This window comes from Canis lupus, chromosome 14, assembly GCF_011100685.1.
Source record: "Canis lupus familiaris isolate Mischka breed German Shepherd chromosome 14, alternate assembly UU_Cfam_GSD_1.0, whole genome shotgun sequence".
Taxonomy (NCBI): domain Eukaryota; kingdom Metazoa; phylum Chordata; class Mammalia; order Carnivora; family Canidae; genus Canis; species Canis lupus.
This window is the reverse complement of record NC_049235.1, coordinates 3,037,931-3,055,870: the sequence shown is the minus strand read 5'-3', so window position 1 is coordinate 3,055,870 and position 17,940 is coordinate 3,037,931. Positions and strand designations below refer to the sequence as shown.

The 17,940-nt window shown below is 40.4% G+C and overlaps 1 protein-coding gene across 6 annotated transcripts in view; it reads left to right on the top strand.

Moving 5' to 3' along the window:
• LRGUK (leucine rich repeats and guanylate kinase domain containing) overlaps nucleotides 1-17,940 on the top strand; it is a 111,105-nt gene that overhangs the window by 69,329 nt on the left and 23,836 nt on the right. For 5 of the 6 annotated variants that reach the window (XM_038556463.1, XM_038556465.1, XM_038556462.1 and 2 more), the window contains one exon: nucleotides 8,077-8,216. In XM_038556463.1, coding sequence (XP_038412391.1) covers nucleotides 8,077-8,216 — 140 coding nt within the window. Of the gene's footprint in view, nucleotides 1-8,076; nucleotides 8,217-10,734; nucleotides 10,795-17,940 lie in introns of those variants that run through there. The other variant, XM_038556466.1, reaches the window with a different exon arrangement.

Genomic DNA, 17,940 nt, shown 5'->3' with positions numbered 1-17,940 from the left:
GATAACTGCCCCTCTGTGAATGGAGCATTTCAGAGGCACAATGACCGCAGGTGAGAACTTTCAAAAAAAAAAAAAAATACTTGGGTTTCCTCCTTGAGCAATGGGTCCTGAGGCTCCTTAAGCCATTGCTGTTGCTTTTTTTTATTAGGGTTCTAAACGGAAGTGAAAAGCCAAATTTCCCTTTGTCTTACTTAGCTGAAGCCCTGGCTCCCTTCCCAGGGGTTCATGATGGCATAAGGTTTGTGTTTTGATAGGACATAAAATGTCCTGGGTTCAGTGCAGCTGGGCAGCATTTTGTTTGTAGTCCAAAGAAGGGAGTAGTGACGATCATTGACCATTCTGTGGTGGGAGGATTTTACTGCTATTATGATGTTCTCATATAATGGAAACTTGTGCTTTTTAGTTGTATGAGAATTATCATTTTCCATCTATGTTGACAGAGTTCATATGACTTCCATTTGCTGTATTCCTCAGCAAAGTGATCTTATGGGAAAGCAAAAAACATTTCAGACTTTAGTCCATTAGCTAATATGATCCTTTAGCTTTTTAAAGGAATCTGGCACCTAGTCTTGAAGTAAACAGAAATAAGAACCTTCTTCAGATATTTAAGGAGCAACATCAGTTATTTTCAAGCCTCAAAAGAGAATTGGACAAAGGACATGGTCAGGTTATTCACAAATGAGGAGAGAAAAATGGCCAAAATAGATGTTAAAAAACCTTTCACTACCTCTGTAAATTAAAATAGATTAGATTTAGGGGGTACCAAACTGGCAAAGATGGAAAGTAGATTAATGTCTATTTTTGGTGAGGTTAAGGGTAAGCACACTTTCTGTGTCACCATTGAGAAAGTAAGTTGGCACAAGTTTTGAGGGGACAGTTTGACAGTATCTGTCAGAGCCTTTAAATTTTGCCCATCTTTAATTTAGTAACTCTAAGGCTTATCACAAGGAAGTGATTGATTTAGAAGGATGTTCCTATTAATGCCTTTATAATAAAATCTGGAAATAATACAGCCACCCAATGGGATTATAATAATAAGTTATGGAAAAAAAGTTATGGTATAGCTATATGTAGGATGTGATGTTGCCATTATAATCATTTTGTAGAAGAATATAGAGAAGAGGAAAATATTTGTTACAATTAGGGAGAAAGTAGGTTTAGGAGGTGTATATAGCCCATTATTTCAGTTGTTAGTTCTGGGTGGTTGGATTATGGATCATTTTTATTTTCTCATTTATGCTTTTTAGTATTTTCCAAATTTTCTACAGTGAACCTGTGTTTATTCAGAAAAGGTTACGTGGAACCACATTCACACATATGAAAATCTGTGTTGTGAAAGAGCAACCTTATGTTCTATTTCAATTTGGCATAATGAGGAACTTTCTAAAAGTTAGAAGTCCTGTACAGAGGAACAAACAGGCTTTCTTGAGAACTTAGAGGCTCTGTGTAGGGAATCTTACAGGAAGCCTCCATATGGTGGGTGATTAGTTGGACTGGATAAAACTTAAGGTTCCTTTTATCCTCCATTTGTGACAACTGACTCTCCTGGCTGGGTATGAAGAATCCAGAACTGTAGTTTATTGAAAATAGAGCTTAGTACTAGAAAATCACACCCAGTTAGGACTCAGAACAGTAGCTTCCAAGCTTTCAGACCCCAAACCTGTAACTAGAAATATATTTTACAAAATCATGACCTACACACAGACACCCACAGGAGACACAAGTATGAAACAAACTCACTGCAGTGATGATACAGCCTGATGTTTTCTGTTCTGCTTAATCCTTATTTTAAAAAATGCTGGTCATAACCTACTAAATGGATTCCACAATTTAGTTTGCAACCCGCAGTTTGAAAAACCCTACCTGAGGGGATCCCTGGGTGGCTCAGCAGTTTAGTGCCTGCCTTTGGCCCAGGGCGTGATCCTGGAGTCCCAGGATCGAGTTCCGCGTCGTGCTCCCTGCATGGAGCCTGCTTCTGTCTCTGCCTGTGTCTGTCTCTCTCTCTCCACCCCCCCCCCCATGTCTATCATAAATAAATAAATCTTTAAGAAAAACCCTGCCTGGGCTCTCTGGAGCTTTGGTATGGTGCTGTTCCTAGAGGCCTATTGACAAGATGCTTCCCTGCTCTAGTTGCTTCACATGAGACGGGATGGGTTGATATGACTTATGCTGAATTCTTTTCTGGGACAATAGCAAGGATGCAATGTATTGGCAGTTACGCTCACTGTCAATTCAAGGGCTCCAGAGAAGATATGTCCAAATCATATGCATACAAATAAGTTCTTATGTAAAGCTAAAAAAAAAAAAAAAATCTTCAAAAAATATCTTGATCAGTCGTGTTTTCAGCACTAAGTACTTAGCTGACTGCCTTTCCTTTTGCTCCATGACAACCCTGAAATCATCTTGTTGACGTAAAAGATCCTCCAAATTCTACTTTAGATAATTGCACTATTTATATAGTATCTAGGACAATGTGTTCATAAATGAATTTAATTAATTACTTAGTTCAGTTAGAAAGACCTACTTCTAGAAATCACTTTCTTGACCAGGCATTCAGAGAAGAGGATAAGAAGAGCCGAGCTGTTTCTTTGTATTGATCGATAAATAATGTTAGACCACCAAATCTTTCATCTTCAAGTTGCAGGCAAGAGTGAGGGCAAGATTAGCAAAAGCTGGGGGCCTTTTTTTTTTTTTTTTTAAGTTTGTAACCTTAGAAATTATTTAAAATAACACCAATGGTCAAAATAACCATTGGGAATTCCAGCACTAGTAGTCTAGCTGTGTGACCTTGGACAAGTTACAGGGTTCTCATGTAGAAACAATAACAGTTCCTACCTCAAGATTATTGTGAGAAGTAAATGAGTTAATAAATTGAAGGGCAGTGTCTAGCACATAGTGTGTATATGAGTGTTAGTCTGAACATGGAAGCAAAAAAATCTTAAAAATAGCATTTTATCATTAATGGGATTTAACGCTTCAAATTAGAAATATTTGGCAAACAGGATGGTCTTCTCTGACAATCCTTTTAAAAACTTCAACAACCTTGGTCAAATTAAGGAGCTTAGGCAGAATTAGAATAATATTGGAAAGAAATTGAAGTTGAGCAAAATGTTGCTGAGATCAAGAGATTGTTTTGCGGGCATTCACGTGCAGCATCGCAGCTTGGAGAAGTGAGTTGGGGAAACATCAGCTCTAGGGTCATAATGAATTCTACTTGCAGATCCACACACAAAAGGCTTGTCATGGCACCTGGCACATAGTACATGCTCAATAAATGCTATCTAGTATTCTTAGTTCCTTGTTGATAAAACCATTTCTATCCTATGTTTCAGATTGGTTAGATAATAAATACTATCAAGTGATTTAACTGGGAACTCAATTACCAGATAGTGGGCATTCTGTTTTCCTTTTGTGGTGAGATAAGACCAAGACTGACATTACAAGCTTACCTAATCTAAAGACCCTCGGTTTTCACAAAGGAAAGGAAAGTGAAGAAAGACACCCCCCCCCCCCCAAAAAAAAGTCTTTCCTAGAGGAATTGACCAATGAAATAACATCTTTGAAAAGGCTGTTCTTGAAGGACAAGTGTTTAGGGAGCACCTCACGCTTGCCAGAGGTGAGAGTTTAGGGTTGGGTGGAAGTCTCATCACCAGCCTCATTATAAAACATATTTAAAGAAGAAGGTTTTCCTGTCTATGCAGGCTTCCCGAAGGTTTCTTTGCGATTTCCTCCTCCTCCTCCTTCCTCTTGCCCAAATGCTATATGTATGCAGATCCTATGTGTCAAGGTTCCAGTTTTGAAATTTGCCTGTCCTATGTCTTAACTCCTTCAAAGCATCAATTAACTACTTCGTCATAAATTCATCCACTTAAAAAAAACCCCAGAGATTCAGGGTTCTAGTGGTATATGTTTTATTTGATTTTATTTTTAAGTTTATGTTTTTATTTGTAAGTAAGCTCTATACCCAGCATTGGGCTGGAACTCACAACCCTGAGATCTAGAGTCGCCTCCTCCACTGGCTGAGCCAGCCAGGCACCCCTCTTATATATGTTCTAATTAGGACATTCTAAATACAGGGCCCAAGTATTGAGCCCGTTTGTTCAGCTGTACCAAGCAGATTTCAGTGTGAAGTTCAATGGAAAGAAATATTTCTCTTTTGTACCTCATTCTGTGTGAGAATACACATTCACATTCTTTGTCCTCATAATAGAATCTGTTCTCTAAGTAGCTGATTATTTCTTTGACTGGAAACTCAAGAATAGAGCACTTTACTGCTTGAACAGTTTAATCAATGTATTCATCATATATATATATATATATATGAACATTATTACTCTATTTCCTTGGACTTGATAGCTTTCCACATATAAAAGCTTATTTTACTATGGAAAATTATGGATACTATGCGATTGTGTGTTTTTTGCTTTTATTCCTTCCTTGGAAGCACAGATAAGACTTTTGAGATTTAATTCTGCCCTAGAAAAATATAGCTTTTTTCAGAACCTTTAGTTTTGTGATAATACTTCCAAATTAACTGAGTTTTCCTTTAATTTTCCATTAAAATTATGTAAATCTCATTAAAAATAAACAGTGTATCACAGATTGTTGTGCATTAATTTGGTTTGGGCCTTTTTTATAGTTACAATTTCAGTATTGAGACTCCTTTATAGTGATTTTACAAGTACCTATATATTACGTATGTATTTAATCATTGAGGGATAACTTATTCTTGCCAGTTAAAAAACAAAAACAGTTACCTGAATAAACATGTGTTGTTTTTTAAACCCCATTTGAGTGGGGGTGGGGGAAATGAATGATTCTGAAACCATCGGTTATCTGAGAACTTCTGTTGAAAATTAAAACCTGTTTCCAAGTCATACATTTTTGATTGTCTTGAAAAAGAGACAAATTCTAGTTTTTTTTCAAAGAGCGACAAATTCTTCATTTTCCCCCAGGGCTTTAAATGTCAAAAACTGTATATATTTACAAGTGTTCAGTCTCATTTTTTTTTAGTCTCATATTTTTGAACAGGAAAATGACTTAGTTGCTTTGCTATATAAATAGGCTTATTAATGTAGAAAAATTGGTTATTAAAGTAGGGGTTTTGTTTCTCAAAATATTCAGTCTGATTCCCAAATTCTAATTTTATTACAAGTTATTGACATGGCCATGTGGCTGTGTGCCAGTAATGTCAGATCAACATTTTGTGTTTCCTCTCTTTATGTAGGAAAAGGCCTCGTTTAGTCTGTGTGATGGTATGATATTAAATATATACTCAAAATGTTTTATTCTTGGGTACCTGGCTCCTACTGCATTTGTTATTTAGGTTGGATTCTCTGCTGCTGCTTTTAAAATGTTTTATGTGAATTATTTTAACTCTCTTGACTGCAAAGGGATAGGAGTCTAAATAAAAAAAGGTCTAAGCTACTTAGAATTAATTTGAGATGTACTTCCACTTGATCCAGGTAATTCATTTATATTTTCTGGCATTTAATAATGATACTAATCTATAAAATAATTTTAAAATCTGTCATGCATAATTAAATTCATTTGTGCTTCATGGTAGGTGTTTAAATAAATTTAACCAGCCCTTTATACTGAAGAACTTTGTTGTTTTTGTGGACTGTGATTTATACATATATTTTAATGTTGCCTTAAGGTTGACTTTAATTTAGATACTTTGAATAAGATTATATTAAGAAACTTTTGTTGCAGGGTATTATAACGATGATAATTATATATTTTTAATTGAGAAGCAAAATACTTTGTCTATTGATATATTAAGACATTAGAAACTGTCTTAAGAACTGTATGAAATCCTCATTATAGGAGTCCAAGTCATTGAAGTAGTGGCATTGCAAGGTAATTTAATAGTAATGGAAACACATTATCTTTACCCAAAATATCATATTTTTGAGAAATCATAAAGACATTAAATTGTTCGAATTATAGTCCCCTTGTATCATCAGATTGAACTGGAATTGTTCACACCATGACATAAGACCTAAGATTGCTTATATCTCAGAAAGGTAGAAGAAGGAACCCTGACACATATACTGTACTTTGAGTATGCTTTTGTATTTATATATAATATTGGAAATTTTGTGGAAATTCTCTCAATAAATATAGCTTCTATTTCTTTACTGTTTTATCTTAACTTTTCTCATCTGGTCTTTTTCCCAATGCTCTTGGTTCTTAGAGTCCCATCAAGAGGACAGGTGTTCTGTTTCTCTCTCTCTTTTAAATGAGCACAGGATCTATCCTCTCCATCTCATTCCACCCCTTGCATCAGCCATGTCAATTCTTTAGGTAATTCAGTTATGTTAGGTATGTTCCTGGGTCCTTATATGAAGCCCCTCTTTCTGCACAATAATGCCTTTGTCCCAGATATTTAAATGCTTCTCTTGTGGTTTTAGATGTCTGTCCAGATGTCACCCCCTTAGAGAGGACTTCTCTGACCATCACACCCTCTCTCACTCTGTCCCCTTATCTGGCTTCCCGTTGCTTCGTTGTACTTACTGCCACTTGCCATCATCTGAGTGTTGTCTCTCCCCAACATTAGAATGTAATTCCCACAGCTCAGGACTTTTTAATCTGCTGCTGTGTCCCCAACGTCCAGCTCACTGGCTGACTCACAGGAGGTACTCAACAAATATGGATCGAATGGCTTTTCCATCAGGAAGATTTAACAGAGAAGGTCTCCACACAAGATCATCCCTTGTTATCACTAGGACTGTTGTTATAACCGTAGCTACTTCAGTGTTCCTTAGTTTGGACTATTGCCTGGAATTCCTTGGATATGGATTCCCTCATTTGCTGCATCTTCTGATTCTCTTTCTTTCTCTCAAGGCAGGTGCTGGGTTGTGGAGCTTTAGACTTCCCAACATGATTAAATACTTTGAGTTGTCTACAACAGCACTTTCCTTACCTTACTGGCCTAGGATTGCCATGCAGTGGGGTGTTGCAGGCAGGCGGGGTTGGAGTTGAGGTTCCATACCAACACACAACACAGCATCTGAGGCCTGACTTCCCACAAGTGTCTCTGCCCTCGTCCTGTCTCTGTGGTCCAGGCACAGTCCTGGGTCTGAGTGCTGAGATTTCCAGACCCCCCCCCCCACCCCCGCAGCTCCTCACCTCATCAAGGAGCCCAGGTCTTCTGCATCAAGAACCCAGGCGCTGCCCTCTCTCCGTACGGAAGCCTCAGCCCCAGAAGCACTCTGACTTCTTGGTATCAGTTCCCACTCTTCCGACTTGGAACCTTCACTTCCAGCACCTGGAAATTTTTCTTTTCTTAGTTTCTCAGCTTTGCTACGTATGATGCAAAATAAATTTCTGTCCTATATTACCAAGTGTTTTCTTGTCTTTGGGTGGAGGGAACTTACCATGTCTGCTCAGTCAGCCATATTGATTGGTGGGACATGTGGAAATAATTTATTTTAGCATTTAAAAATTTTTGAAATTTAGCATCTTTAAAACAATATTCCTAAAAATGTTGACACTCCTATATATCCAAAAGCACTTACACCAGGGCTCCCTATGGGTGAGCAGTAATAGAAACTTTTATTCTTTATATTCCAGGTCTCTGGACAGTCTAATGTTTTAAAGGAAACTTTCAGCATTATTTATGAATAAATTCTGTTAAACAGTGACCTCATCATCCTTTCCATTATTTTTTTAAGTTTCTTCTCTGCGTTGCATATTTTATTTTCTTTCTAGCCTTTTAGGGGAGTTTTATCAAATGGAATTTGATTATCAGTGTGGCTTTTCAGTTATGTACTGTGTGTGCCAAGGTTTACTTCGGTTCCCTTTCTAAGGCTATACTGATGAGCACCAAGTGTACTCCCAGAACATTTCTACTAGGTGCTATGGCCTGACTTTCCTATAATCAATAATAATTATTACCTTGTTTCCTAAGACATATTTTAATTATCTTACTCTCAAGTTGAAATGCACACACTTTATTCATTTTGCTGTGTTTGGGACAGTCCAGATACAAAGCATTTCCCTCACTTCACAAAGTTTTCCTTACCCCTTTTCATGCCTTTTACCTGTAAACTTTGGTTTCTTCCCTACCAGATATTAAGATACCTCAGCTGAAATCTGAAGAGCCTTCTAGGAAGCTCACCACTTGGACTTTGTGTGATTTGCTGGAGTCTACAGACAGAAACTACTTTGTGAAATTATGGGCCAAACTTGCAGCCAAAAAAACCCCAGTGGTAAGGAGGAGTGGGAGGGGTAGGTCAGCCCAAAAGGGGATTTGGTATTTTCAGACTAACTTTCGCCAAAACTCAACTCTGGTATCAGCTGAAGACAAATTTTTTGCCTCTTTCTATACCTGTAGGGATAGACATGGGTTCTACAAAGAGTATTCAGTGTAGCTTTTGTGGGTCCCTTTCCCTACCCTTTGTCAAAACTCTGACAGCCCTTTTATTTAGCAAGAATAGAAAAGCACTTCTTTGATAGAATTAATGTGATAAAATATGTATTCCAACAGAAAACTTGTTTTCTTGTTGGGGTAAAATTTTGAGTGTTCTTGCGCTGAGCCTTCAAAGCAAGTTCACTCAGAGGCCCCTTTTTAATGATTTTGCAGCATTTAAGCCAATCATACAATTTTGTCCCAATTCAGTTCTTGGGCCGCTCAGAAAAATCAGAAAAACCGTATGTGCATGAGTGCTGACTACAGTGCTGACTGCATGCATCACTGCATGCAGATTAGGGCGTGTTCATTTTCCCTTTGTGATGGTTTCATAGGATGATCTGGGAATGTGAAAAGGCCTAACTCACGGCAACTGCAGTTGCTCCAGATTCGATGGGACTTGCCTTTCAGTGATCAGCTCGTAGTTTGTGTTTCCTTATGGCTAGGCTGTTGTGGGCCATTAGTCACGTCATATAGGCTGTGGTGGAAAGAATCAGACTGGTTACTTCAGATGAAAAGTCTCAGGTTGTGGTATATCCAGGCCTCACTTTGCAGTCTGCTTGGAGGAAGTCATAGGATGTCAGTATTCAAGGGGCAAGGAACAGATGCCCGTTCAAGCCAGCCTGAGTAAGAGGTAGCTCCAAATAAAAAAATGTAACGAGTGGGTTCCCAGTGCATCATGAACAGGGCTGAAGTACAGACCTCACAGGACCAGCTCTAGGATTAACCAGTAAGGTGCTAGGGTTTCTCTGCCTTCCAGAGGCAGAAAGTGCCTGTCATCTCTGCTCCTGTTTCTAGAATGTTCTGTTGCACCCTCCCTCCTGGCCAGCCTCCTCCACTCAGGCCGGCTCCTCTCCCTTGTAGCTTGAACTCCCTCTCATTCACGCTGGCCCCAGCTCTCCATGGCCTCTTGGCTCTATGCTTACAATTCCTGACCACTTCTTTCCATCATTCATATTGTGGGAGGCCCAGAGAACCCAGTTGTCCCAGCTGGGCTTTTCAAGCCATTCTACAGAGTCCACATGAGACTGCTTGTCCAGTCACCTGTGGAAGGGCAAAGAGCACAGGTACAGATTAGGGCTTCTTAAGAGGAGCAGTGGGTGGGTGCACCCTAAACATGTAAATAATATGAATTTGTGCCACAATACTTAGGTGCAGGTAACATCATATTGATTCATCCAAAATAAATTAATTCTGGACTTGGATCCACCAGGATCCATGGGAAGTCAGTCATTAGGAATTGGGATGGGGGCGGGGCAAGATGGTGGAAGAGTAGGGTCCCCAAGTCACCTGTCCCCACCAACTTACCTAGATAACTTTCATATAATCCTGAAAACCTATGCATCCGACCTGAGATTTAAAGAGAGAACAGCTAGAACGCTACAGAGAGAAGGATTTTTGCTTCTAACAAGTAGAAAGGTGGAAAAAATAAAAAAGAATCAAGGGATGAAGAGCCCCGCGAGGAGCCAGGCTAAAGGTGGGCAGCAGGAGCCTCAGGACAGGAAAGACCAGCCCCAGAGAAGCAGGAACTTTAAAAATCTGCTCCGGATTCTTCCCGGATGGAAAGGCGCTCACAGGGAAACTGGGCAGAAGCGCAGGAGGGGCAGTGGAAGCCTCCAGGTTCCTAGGGTCACTAATAGAGGAGGTGCGCCCCGGGGGAGAGTGCCCCACACACCGCCAGCCGAGCTCCCTGGCGGGGCCTCGGGAGCAACTCAGGCGGCAGCTCCAGGCGCAGAGGGCTGCACCTGCTGCCTTTGGGAGCCGCGGCCAGGAGCCCAGGGCGCCGGGGGCCACAGCCCAGGATCTGGCCGCCCCCCGGGACAGGCAGAGGCTGGGAGGGCCCAGGACAGCAAGGACGCTCCTGCCCCGAGCTGAGCAGATCAGCGGCCCGCCCAGAGCCTCCAGGCCCTGCAGACGGAGAGCTCCGTGGTTACTGCGGGAGCTGACTCCAGGGCTGGAGAGCTGGCCACTGCCAGTGGGGTTGTACTTCCTCCTGGTGTCACCCTGTGCCTGGGAGGGGAGGGGCTGCCAGGGAACAGGGGCCTCACAGGATAAACAGCTCCCACTGACCTGTGCACCAGGCAGGGGACCGGCAGCTCCCCCAGGTGCTCAGACCTGAGAATCAGCACAGCAGGCCTCTCCCCCAGAAGACCAGCTGAAAGGGAGGGGAAGAGCAAGTTCTTGGCTGAGCTGCGCTGGACGGTTCCAGGGGAAGTCAAGGGATTTACAGTATATAGAACCAGAGGATATCTCTCCTTGTTTTTTTTGTTGTTGTTGTTGCTGTTGTTTTTCTTCTTTTTTTTTCTTCCTTTTTCCAGTACAACTCGTTTCTAGCCCTACTGCACTGAGCAAAATGACTAGAAAGAAGAACTCATCACAAAAGAAAGAATTAGAAACAGTCCTCTCTGTCACAGAGTTACAGAATTTGGATTACAATTTGATGTCAGAAAGCCAACACAGAAGCACAATTATAAGCTACTGGTGGCTCTGGAAAAAAGCATAAAGGATTCAAGAGACTTCATGACTGCAGAATTTAGATCTAATCAGGTCGAAAATAAAAATCAATTAAATGACATGCGATCCAAACTAGAGGTCCTAACGATGAAGGTTAATGACGTGGAAGAAAGAGTGAGTGACATAAAAGACAAGTTGATGTCAAGGAGGGAAGCTGAGGAAAAAAGAGAAAAAAGACCATGATGAAAGGTTAAGGGAAATACATGACAGCCTCAGAAGGAAAAATATAGGTTTAATTGTGGTTCAGAGGGCGCCAAAAGGGACAGAGGACCAGAAAGCATATTTGAACAAATCATACCTGAGAATTTCCCTAATTTGGAAAGGGAAACAGGCATTCAGATCCAGGAGATAGATCCCCCTCTAAAATTAATAAAAATCGTTCAACACCCAACATCTAATAGTGAAACTTGCAAATTCCAAAGATAAAATCCTTAAAGCATCAAGAGACAAGACATCCTTAACCTTTATTGGGAGAAGTATTAGATTAACAGCAGACCTCTCCACAGAGACCTGGCAGGAGAGAAAGGGCTGGCAGGATATATTCAGGGTCCTAAATGAGAAGAACATGCAGCCAAGAATACTCTATCCAGCAAGGCTGTCATTCAGAAAAGAAGGAGAGATAAAGAGCTTCCAAGATAGGCAGAAACTGAAAGAATATGTGACCACCAAACCAGCTCTGCAATAAATTTTAAGGGGGACTCTGTAAAAGAAAGAGGTAGTCCAAAGAAATAATCCACAAAAAACAGGGACTGAATAGGTATCATGATGACACTAAATTCATATCTTTCAATAGTAACTCTGAACGTGAATGGGCTTAATGATTCCATCAAAAGATGCAGGGTTTCAGACTGGATAAAAAAGCAGGACCCATCTATTTGCTGTCTACAAGAGACTCATCTTAGACCTAAGGACACCTAGAGCCTGAAAATGAAAGTTTAGAGAACCATTTACCATTCAAATGGTCCTCAAAAGAAAGCAGGGGTAGCCATTCTCCTATAAGATAAATTAAAGTTTATCCCAAAGACTGTAGTAAGAGATGTAGAGGGACACTATATCATACTTAAAGGATCTATCCAACAAGAGGACCTAACAATCATGAATACTTATGCCCTTAATGTGGGAACTGCCAAATATATCAATAACCAAAGACATCCTTAGATAATAATACACTAATAGTAGGAGACTTCAACATGGCACTTTCTGCAAATGACACATCTTCTTAGCACAATATCTCCAAAGGAACAAGAGCTTTAAATGATACACTGGACCAGATGGATTTCACAGATATCTACAGAACTTTACATCCAAACTGCAACTGAATACACATTCTTCTCAAGCGCACATGGAACTTTCTCCAGAATAGACCACATACTGGGTCACAAATCAGGTCTGAACCGAGACCAAATGATTGGAATCGTCCCCTGCATATTCTCAGACCATAATGCTTTGAAACTTGAACTCAATCACAAGAAGAAATTTGGAAGGAATTCAAACACGTGGAGGTTCAAGAGCATCCTGCTAAAAGATGAAAGAGTCAACCAGGAAATTAGAGAAGAATTAAAAGGATTCATGGAAACTAATGAGAATGAAGATCCAACCGTTCAAAATCTTTGGGATACAGCAAAAGCAGTCCTGAGAGGGAGATACATCACAATACAAGCATCTCTCAAAAAATTGGAAAATCGCAAATACACAAGCTATCCTTGTACCTAAAGGAACTGGAGAAAGAAGAGCAAATAAAACCTACTCCAAGCAGAAAAAGAGAGTTAATAAAGATTCGAGCAGAACTCGATGAAATAGAGACCAGAAGAACTGTGGAACAGATCAACAAAACCAGGAGTTGGTTCTTTGAAAGAATTAATAAGATAGATAAACCATTAGCCAGCCTTTTTAAAAACAAAGGAGAAAAGACTCTAATTAATCAAATCATGAATGAAAAAGGAGAGATCACCACCAATACCAAGGAAATACAAACGATTTTAAAAACATATTATGAGCAGCTATACACTAATAAATTAGGCAATCTAGAAGAAATGGATGCATTCCTGGAAAGCCACAAACTACCAAAACTGGAACAGGAGAAATAGAAAACCTGAGCAGGCCAATAACCAGGGAGGAAATTGAAGCAGTCATCAAAAACTCCCAAGACACAAAAAGTCCAGGGCCAGATGGCTTCCCAGGAGAATTCTATTAAATGTTTAAAGAAGAAACAATATCTATTTTACTAAAGCTGTTCCAAAAGATAAAAAGGGATGGAATACTTCCAAACTCATTCTATGAGGCCAGCATCACCTTAATTCCAAAACCAGACAAAGACCCCACCAAAAAGGAGAATTATAGACCAATATCCCTGATGAACACAGATGCAAAAATTCTCAACAAGATACTAGCCAATAGGATCCAACAATACATTAGGAAGATTATTTACCATGACCAAGTGGGATTTATCCCTGGGATGGAAGGCTGGTTCAGCACTCGTAAAGCAATCAATGTGATAGGTCATATCAATAAGAGAAAAACAAGAACCATATGATGCTCTCAATAGATGCAGAGAAAGCATTTGACAAAATACAGCATCCATTCCTGGTCAAAACTCTTCAGAGTGTGGGGATAGAGGGAATATTCTTCAGCACCTTAAAAGCCATCTATGAAAAACCCACAGCAAATATCCTTCTCAATGGGGAAACACTGGGAGCCTTTCCCCTAAGGTCAGGAACAAGACAGGGATGTCCACTCTCCCCACTGCTATTCAACATAGTACTGGAAGTCCTAGCCTCAGCAATCAGACAACAGAAAGACATTAAAGGCATTCAAATTGGCAAAGAAGAAGTCAAACTCTCCCACTTTGCCGATGACATGATACTCTACATAGAAAACCCAAAAGACTCCACCCCAGGATTGCTAGAACCCATACAGCAATTCGGCAGTGTGGTAGGATACAAAATCAATGCCCAGAAATCAGTGGCATTTCTATACACTAACAATGAAACTGAAGAAAGAGAGATGAAGGAGTCAATCCCATTTACAATTGCACCCAAAAGGATAAGTTAAACCTAACCAAAGAGGTAATGGATCTATACCCTTAAAACTACAGACCATTTCTGAAAGAAATTGAGGAAGACACAAAGAGATGGAAAAATATTCCATGCTCATGGATTGGAAGAATTAATATTGTGAAAATGTCAATGCTACCCAGGGAAATTTACACATTTAATGCAATCCCTATCAAAATACCATGGACTTTCTTCAGAGAGTTGGAAAAAATCAGCTTAAGATTTGTGTGGAATCAGAAAAGACCCCAAATAGCCAGGGGAATATTGAAGAAGAAAACCAGAGCCGGGGGCATCACAATGCCGGATTTCAGGCTGTACTACAAAGCTTTCATCATCAAGATAGTGTGGTCCTGGCATAAAAACAGACACATAGATCAATATAACAGAATAGAGAATCCAGAAATGGGCCCTCAACTCTATGGTCAACTAATCTTCGACAAAGGAGGAAAGACTATCCACTGGAAGAAGGACAGTTTCTTCAATAAATGGTGCTGGGAAAATTGGACATCCACATGCAGAAGAATGAAACTCGACCACTCTCTTACAGCATACACAAAGATAAACTCAAAATGGCTGAAAGATCTAAATGTGAGACAAGAATCCATCAAAATCCTAGAGGAGAACACAGACAACACCCTTTTTGAACTTGGCCACAGCAACTTGTTGCATGATACATCTATGAAGGCGAGGGAAACAAAAGCAAAAACGAATTATTGGGACTTAAGATTAAAAGCTTCTGCACAGCAAAATAAACAGTCAACAAAACTAAAAGATAACCTACAGATGGTAGAAGATAGCTGCAAATGACCTGTCAGATAAAGGGCTAGTATCCAAGATCTATAAAGAATTTATTAAACTCAACAGCAAATAAACAATCTAATGATATGGGCAAAAGACATGAACAGAAATCTCACAGAGGAAGACATAGACATGGCCAACATGCACATGAGAAAATGCTCTGCATCAATGGCCCTCAGGGAAATACAAATCAAAACCACAATGAGATACCACCTCACACCAGTGAGAATGGGGAAAATTAACAAGGCAGGAAACAACAAATGTTGGAGAGGATGCGGAGAAAAGGGAACCCTCTTGCACTGTTGGGGGGAATGTGAACTGGTGCAGCCACTCTGGAAAACTGTGTGGAGGTTCCTCAAAGAGTTAAAAATAGACCTGCCCTACGACCCAGCAATTGCACTGCTGGGGATTTACCCCAAAGATACAGATGCAGTGAAACGCCGGGACACCTGCACCCCAATGTTCATAGCAGCAATGTCCACGATAGCCAAACTGTGGAAGGAGCCTCGGTGTCCATCAAAAGATGAATGGATAAGAAGATGTGGTCTATGTATACAATGGAATATTCCTCAGCCATTAGAAATGACAAATACCCACCATTTGCTTCAACGTGGATGGACCTGGAGGGTATTATGCTGAGTTAAGTAAGTCAATCGGAGAAGGACAAACATTATATGGACTCATTCATCTGGGGAATATAAAAAATAGTGAAAGGGAATAAAGGGGAAAGGAGAGAAGATGAGTGGAAATATCACTGAGGGTGATGGAACATGAGAGACTCCTAACCCTGGGAAACGAACAAGCGGAGTGGAAAGGGAGGTGAGCCGGGGGGATTGGGGTGACTGGGTGATGGGCACTGAGGGGGGCACTTGGCGGGATGAGCACTGGGTGTTATGGTATATGTTGGCATATCGAACTCCAATAAAAAATATATATTTTTTAAAAAAGGAATTGGGATCACTCCCATCTTTTGGATCAAGTTCAAGAACCCAAGTTTTATACCATCCTGGAAAATTGGGGAAGAGGTCGTGGCCTCCAGACCACCATGGTTACCATGGAGATGTCCCTAGTCTAAGAGACTAGTGCATTCACCTAGTTTCATTCTTAGCCGGGGGCGCTGGCACTCTCCATATCCTCTGCTACCAGTACCTTTGCCTAGTACTGACCCTGAAGGGGCTCCTTCTCCATGAGGAGCCTCTCAGCCTCTTTCTTTCTATGCTGGAAAATCCAGATCTTTTTGGGTCAATTTACGCCTTTCTCTCTATACTTGTCATCCTGTCCTTAGATAGTATGGCCTTATGCTTGTTGGGGCTTAGACTTGCAAATATAGGTTCTTCTTTATGTCCCCAGGATATAGCATATCCACAGTGTAAGCTCCAGAACAAATCCTCAGCCACATTTATTCCTTTACCATGAAGTCTGTGTCCTAACAACCAGAACCCCTTGCATCCCAGTTCTGCTGTCCTGCCACACAGCCTCACAAACACTAATGAGAAATACACACCATTGACTTGCCACACTGCTCTGCCAGTTAGTTGGGTTTCGTGATTTATTTAAACATGACAAATCTTCTTCAAATTAGAAAAACTTCAGGCTTGGGGCACCAGAGTGGCTTGGCAACTGAGCCTCTCCCTTTGGCTCAGGTCATGATCCCGGTATCCTGAGATCAAGGCCCGCATCAGGCTCCCCTTGGAAGCCTGCTTCTCCCTCTGCCGATGGCACTGCCTCTCTCTGTCTCCCATGAATAAATAAAATATTAAAAAAAAAAAAGAAAAAGAAAAACTTCAGGTTTAATAAAAGACAGCTTTTGTCTGGTTAAGGGCATTCAGGTAGAAGTTAAGAGAACAGGGGATGAGAGGAACAGATGGGAAAAAAAAAACCACATACACGCACAATGTGTACAATTCATGACCAACATTTCAGTATAAAACTAACAAACACTTTGGAGAAACTAGAGAGGGAAGGGTATGATAAGGCAATGTGATAGTAGAAGGAGCCAACTTGGTGGTAGATGGGAAAGGGGCACAGGTATTACCATTTGTGATCAAAGTAGTCTCGTGAACTTTGACCCGGGTCACCGCTTATCTGTGGTCACCTCCCTGAGGAACTGTTCAGCCCCACAGCCCAGGGCATCCATAGCCTGATGTAGACCATTGCCTGTGTCCCCGGTGGGAGGGTTAGCAGTACCTGATCCATGATAGTAACAATGCTCAAACTCGGTGCAGCCTTGACGTCCTGGTATCTTTGCCCATCAGTGCTAGTGGAGATACAACGGGACGATAGTTTCATAGAGAAGCAGATCAAATCCCTCAACAAACAACAGCTACATTAGACAGAAATATGTGCAAAATACTAAATTGCTGCTGTTGTATATAAGGGGTGAATGCACTTAAGGTTATTTTTAATGCCTCATTTTCCTTCAAAGATGATGAACTCAACACTATTTTTAAATTCTAAGTAGTTATTAGATTTTAGGTTCTTAACCTTTTGCGTAGCTGTTAACAATGCAAAATGAGCAACACGGCAGCAGAAGCTGTAGAGAGATGTTACCTTGTTAATGCTAGAGAACATAAATAGCCTTTACACACATTTGTAATTTGGAAAGGGCTTTCGTGTAAATTTATCTCATGTACCTTTCACTGCAACCCTTGGGAGATGTTATTTTTCTCATTTTACTTTCCCTGACATAAATTTCCATGTATTTTTGAGAACTTTTAGTGGGCTGAAGAAAGTAATTGCAACTTCCTCTGTCAAAAACCTGTATTAAATTGTATCCCCCCAAACATTTAGTGTTAACATTTTGTGCTCTTTCGGTGTCTTCACTGTAGATTTAATATATTCATATTCACTTTTAGAAACACCATTTAATAGTAATAGGTGGAAATTCCCATTGTCTAGGCTTTTTGGGGTTCTGTTTCTCTGAAACTCCTTCCCACAGATGTTGAAGATGATGTTCTTCCTCTCTGCTCAAATTCACCCCAAACTCCATGTGCTCATGAGTCTTTCTGTCTTACCCCCTATTCAAACATTCCACCCTTTCCTTGTGCATAGTTTCTAACTATACATATATGTCAAGGTGCGATTACAAAATTTAAGGTGGATTATCTGTATAAATGTGAAAGACAAAGCAGTAATACTTCTAGAAGATAATGTAAGGTT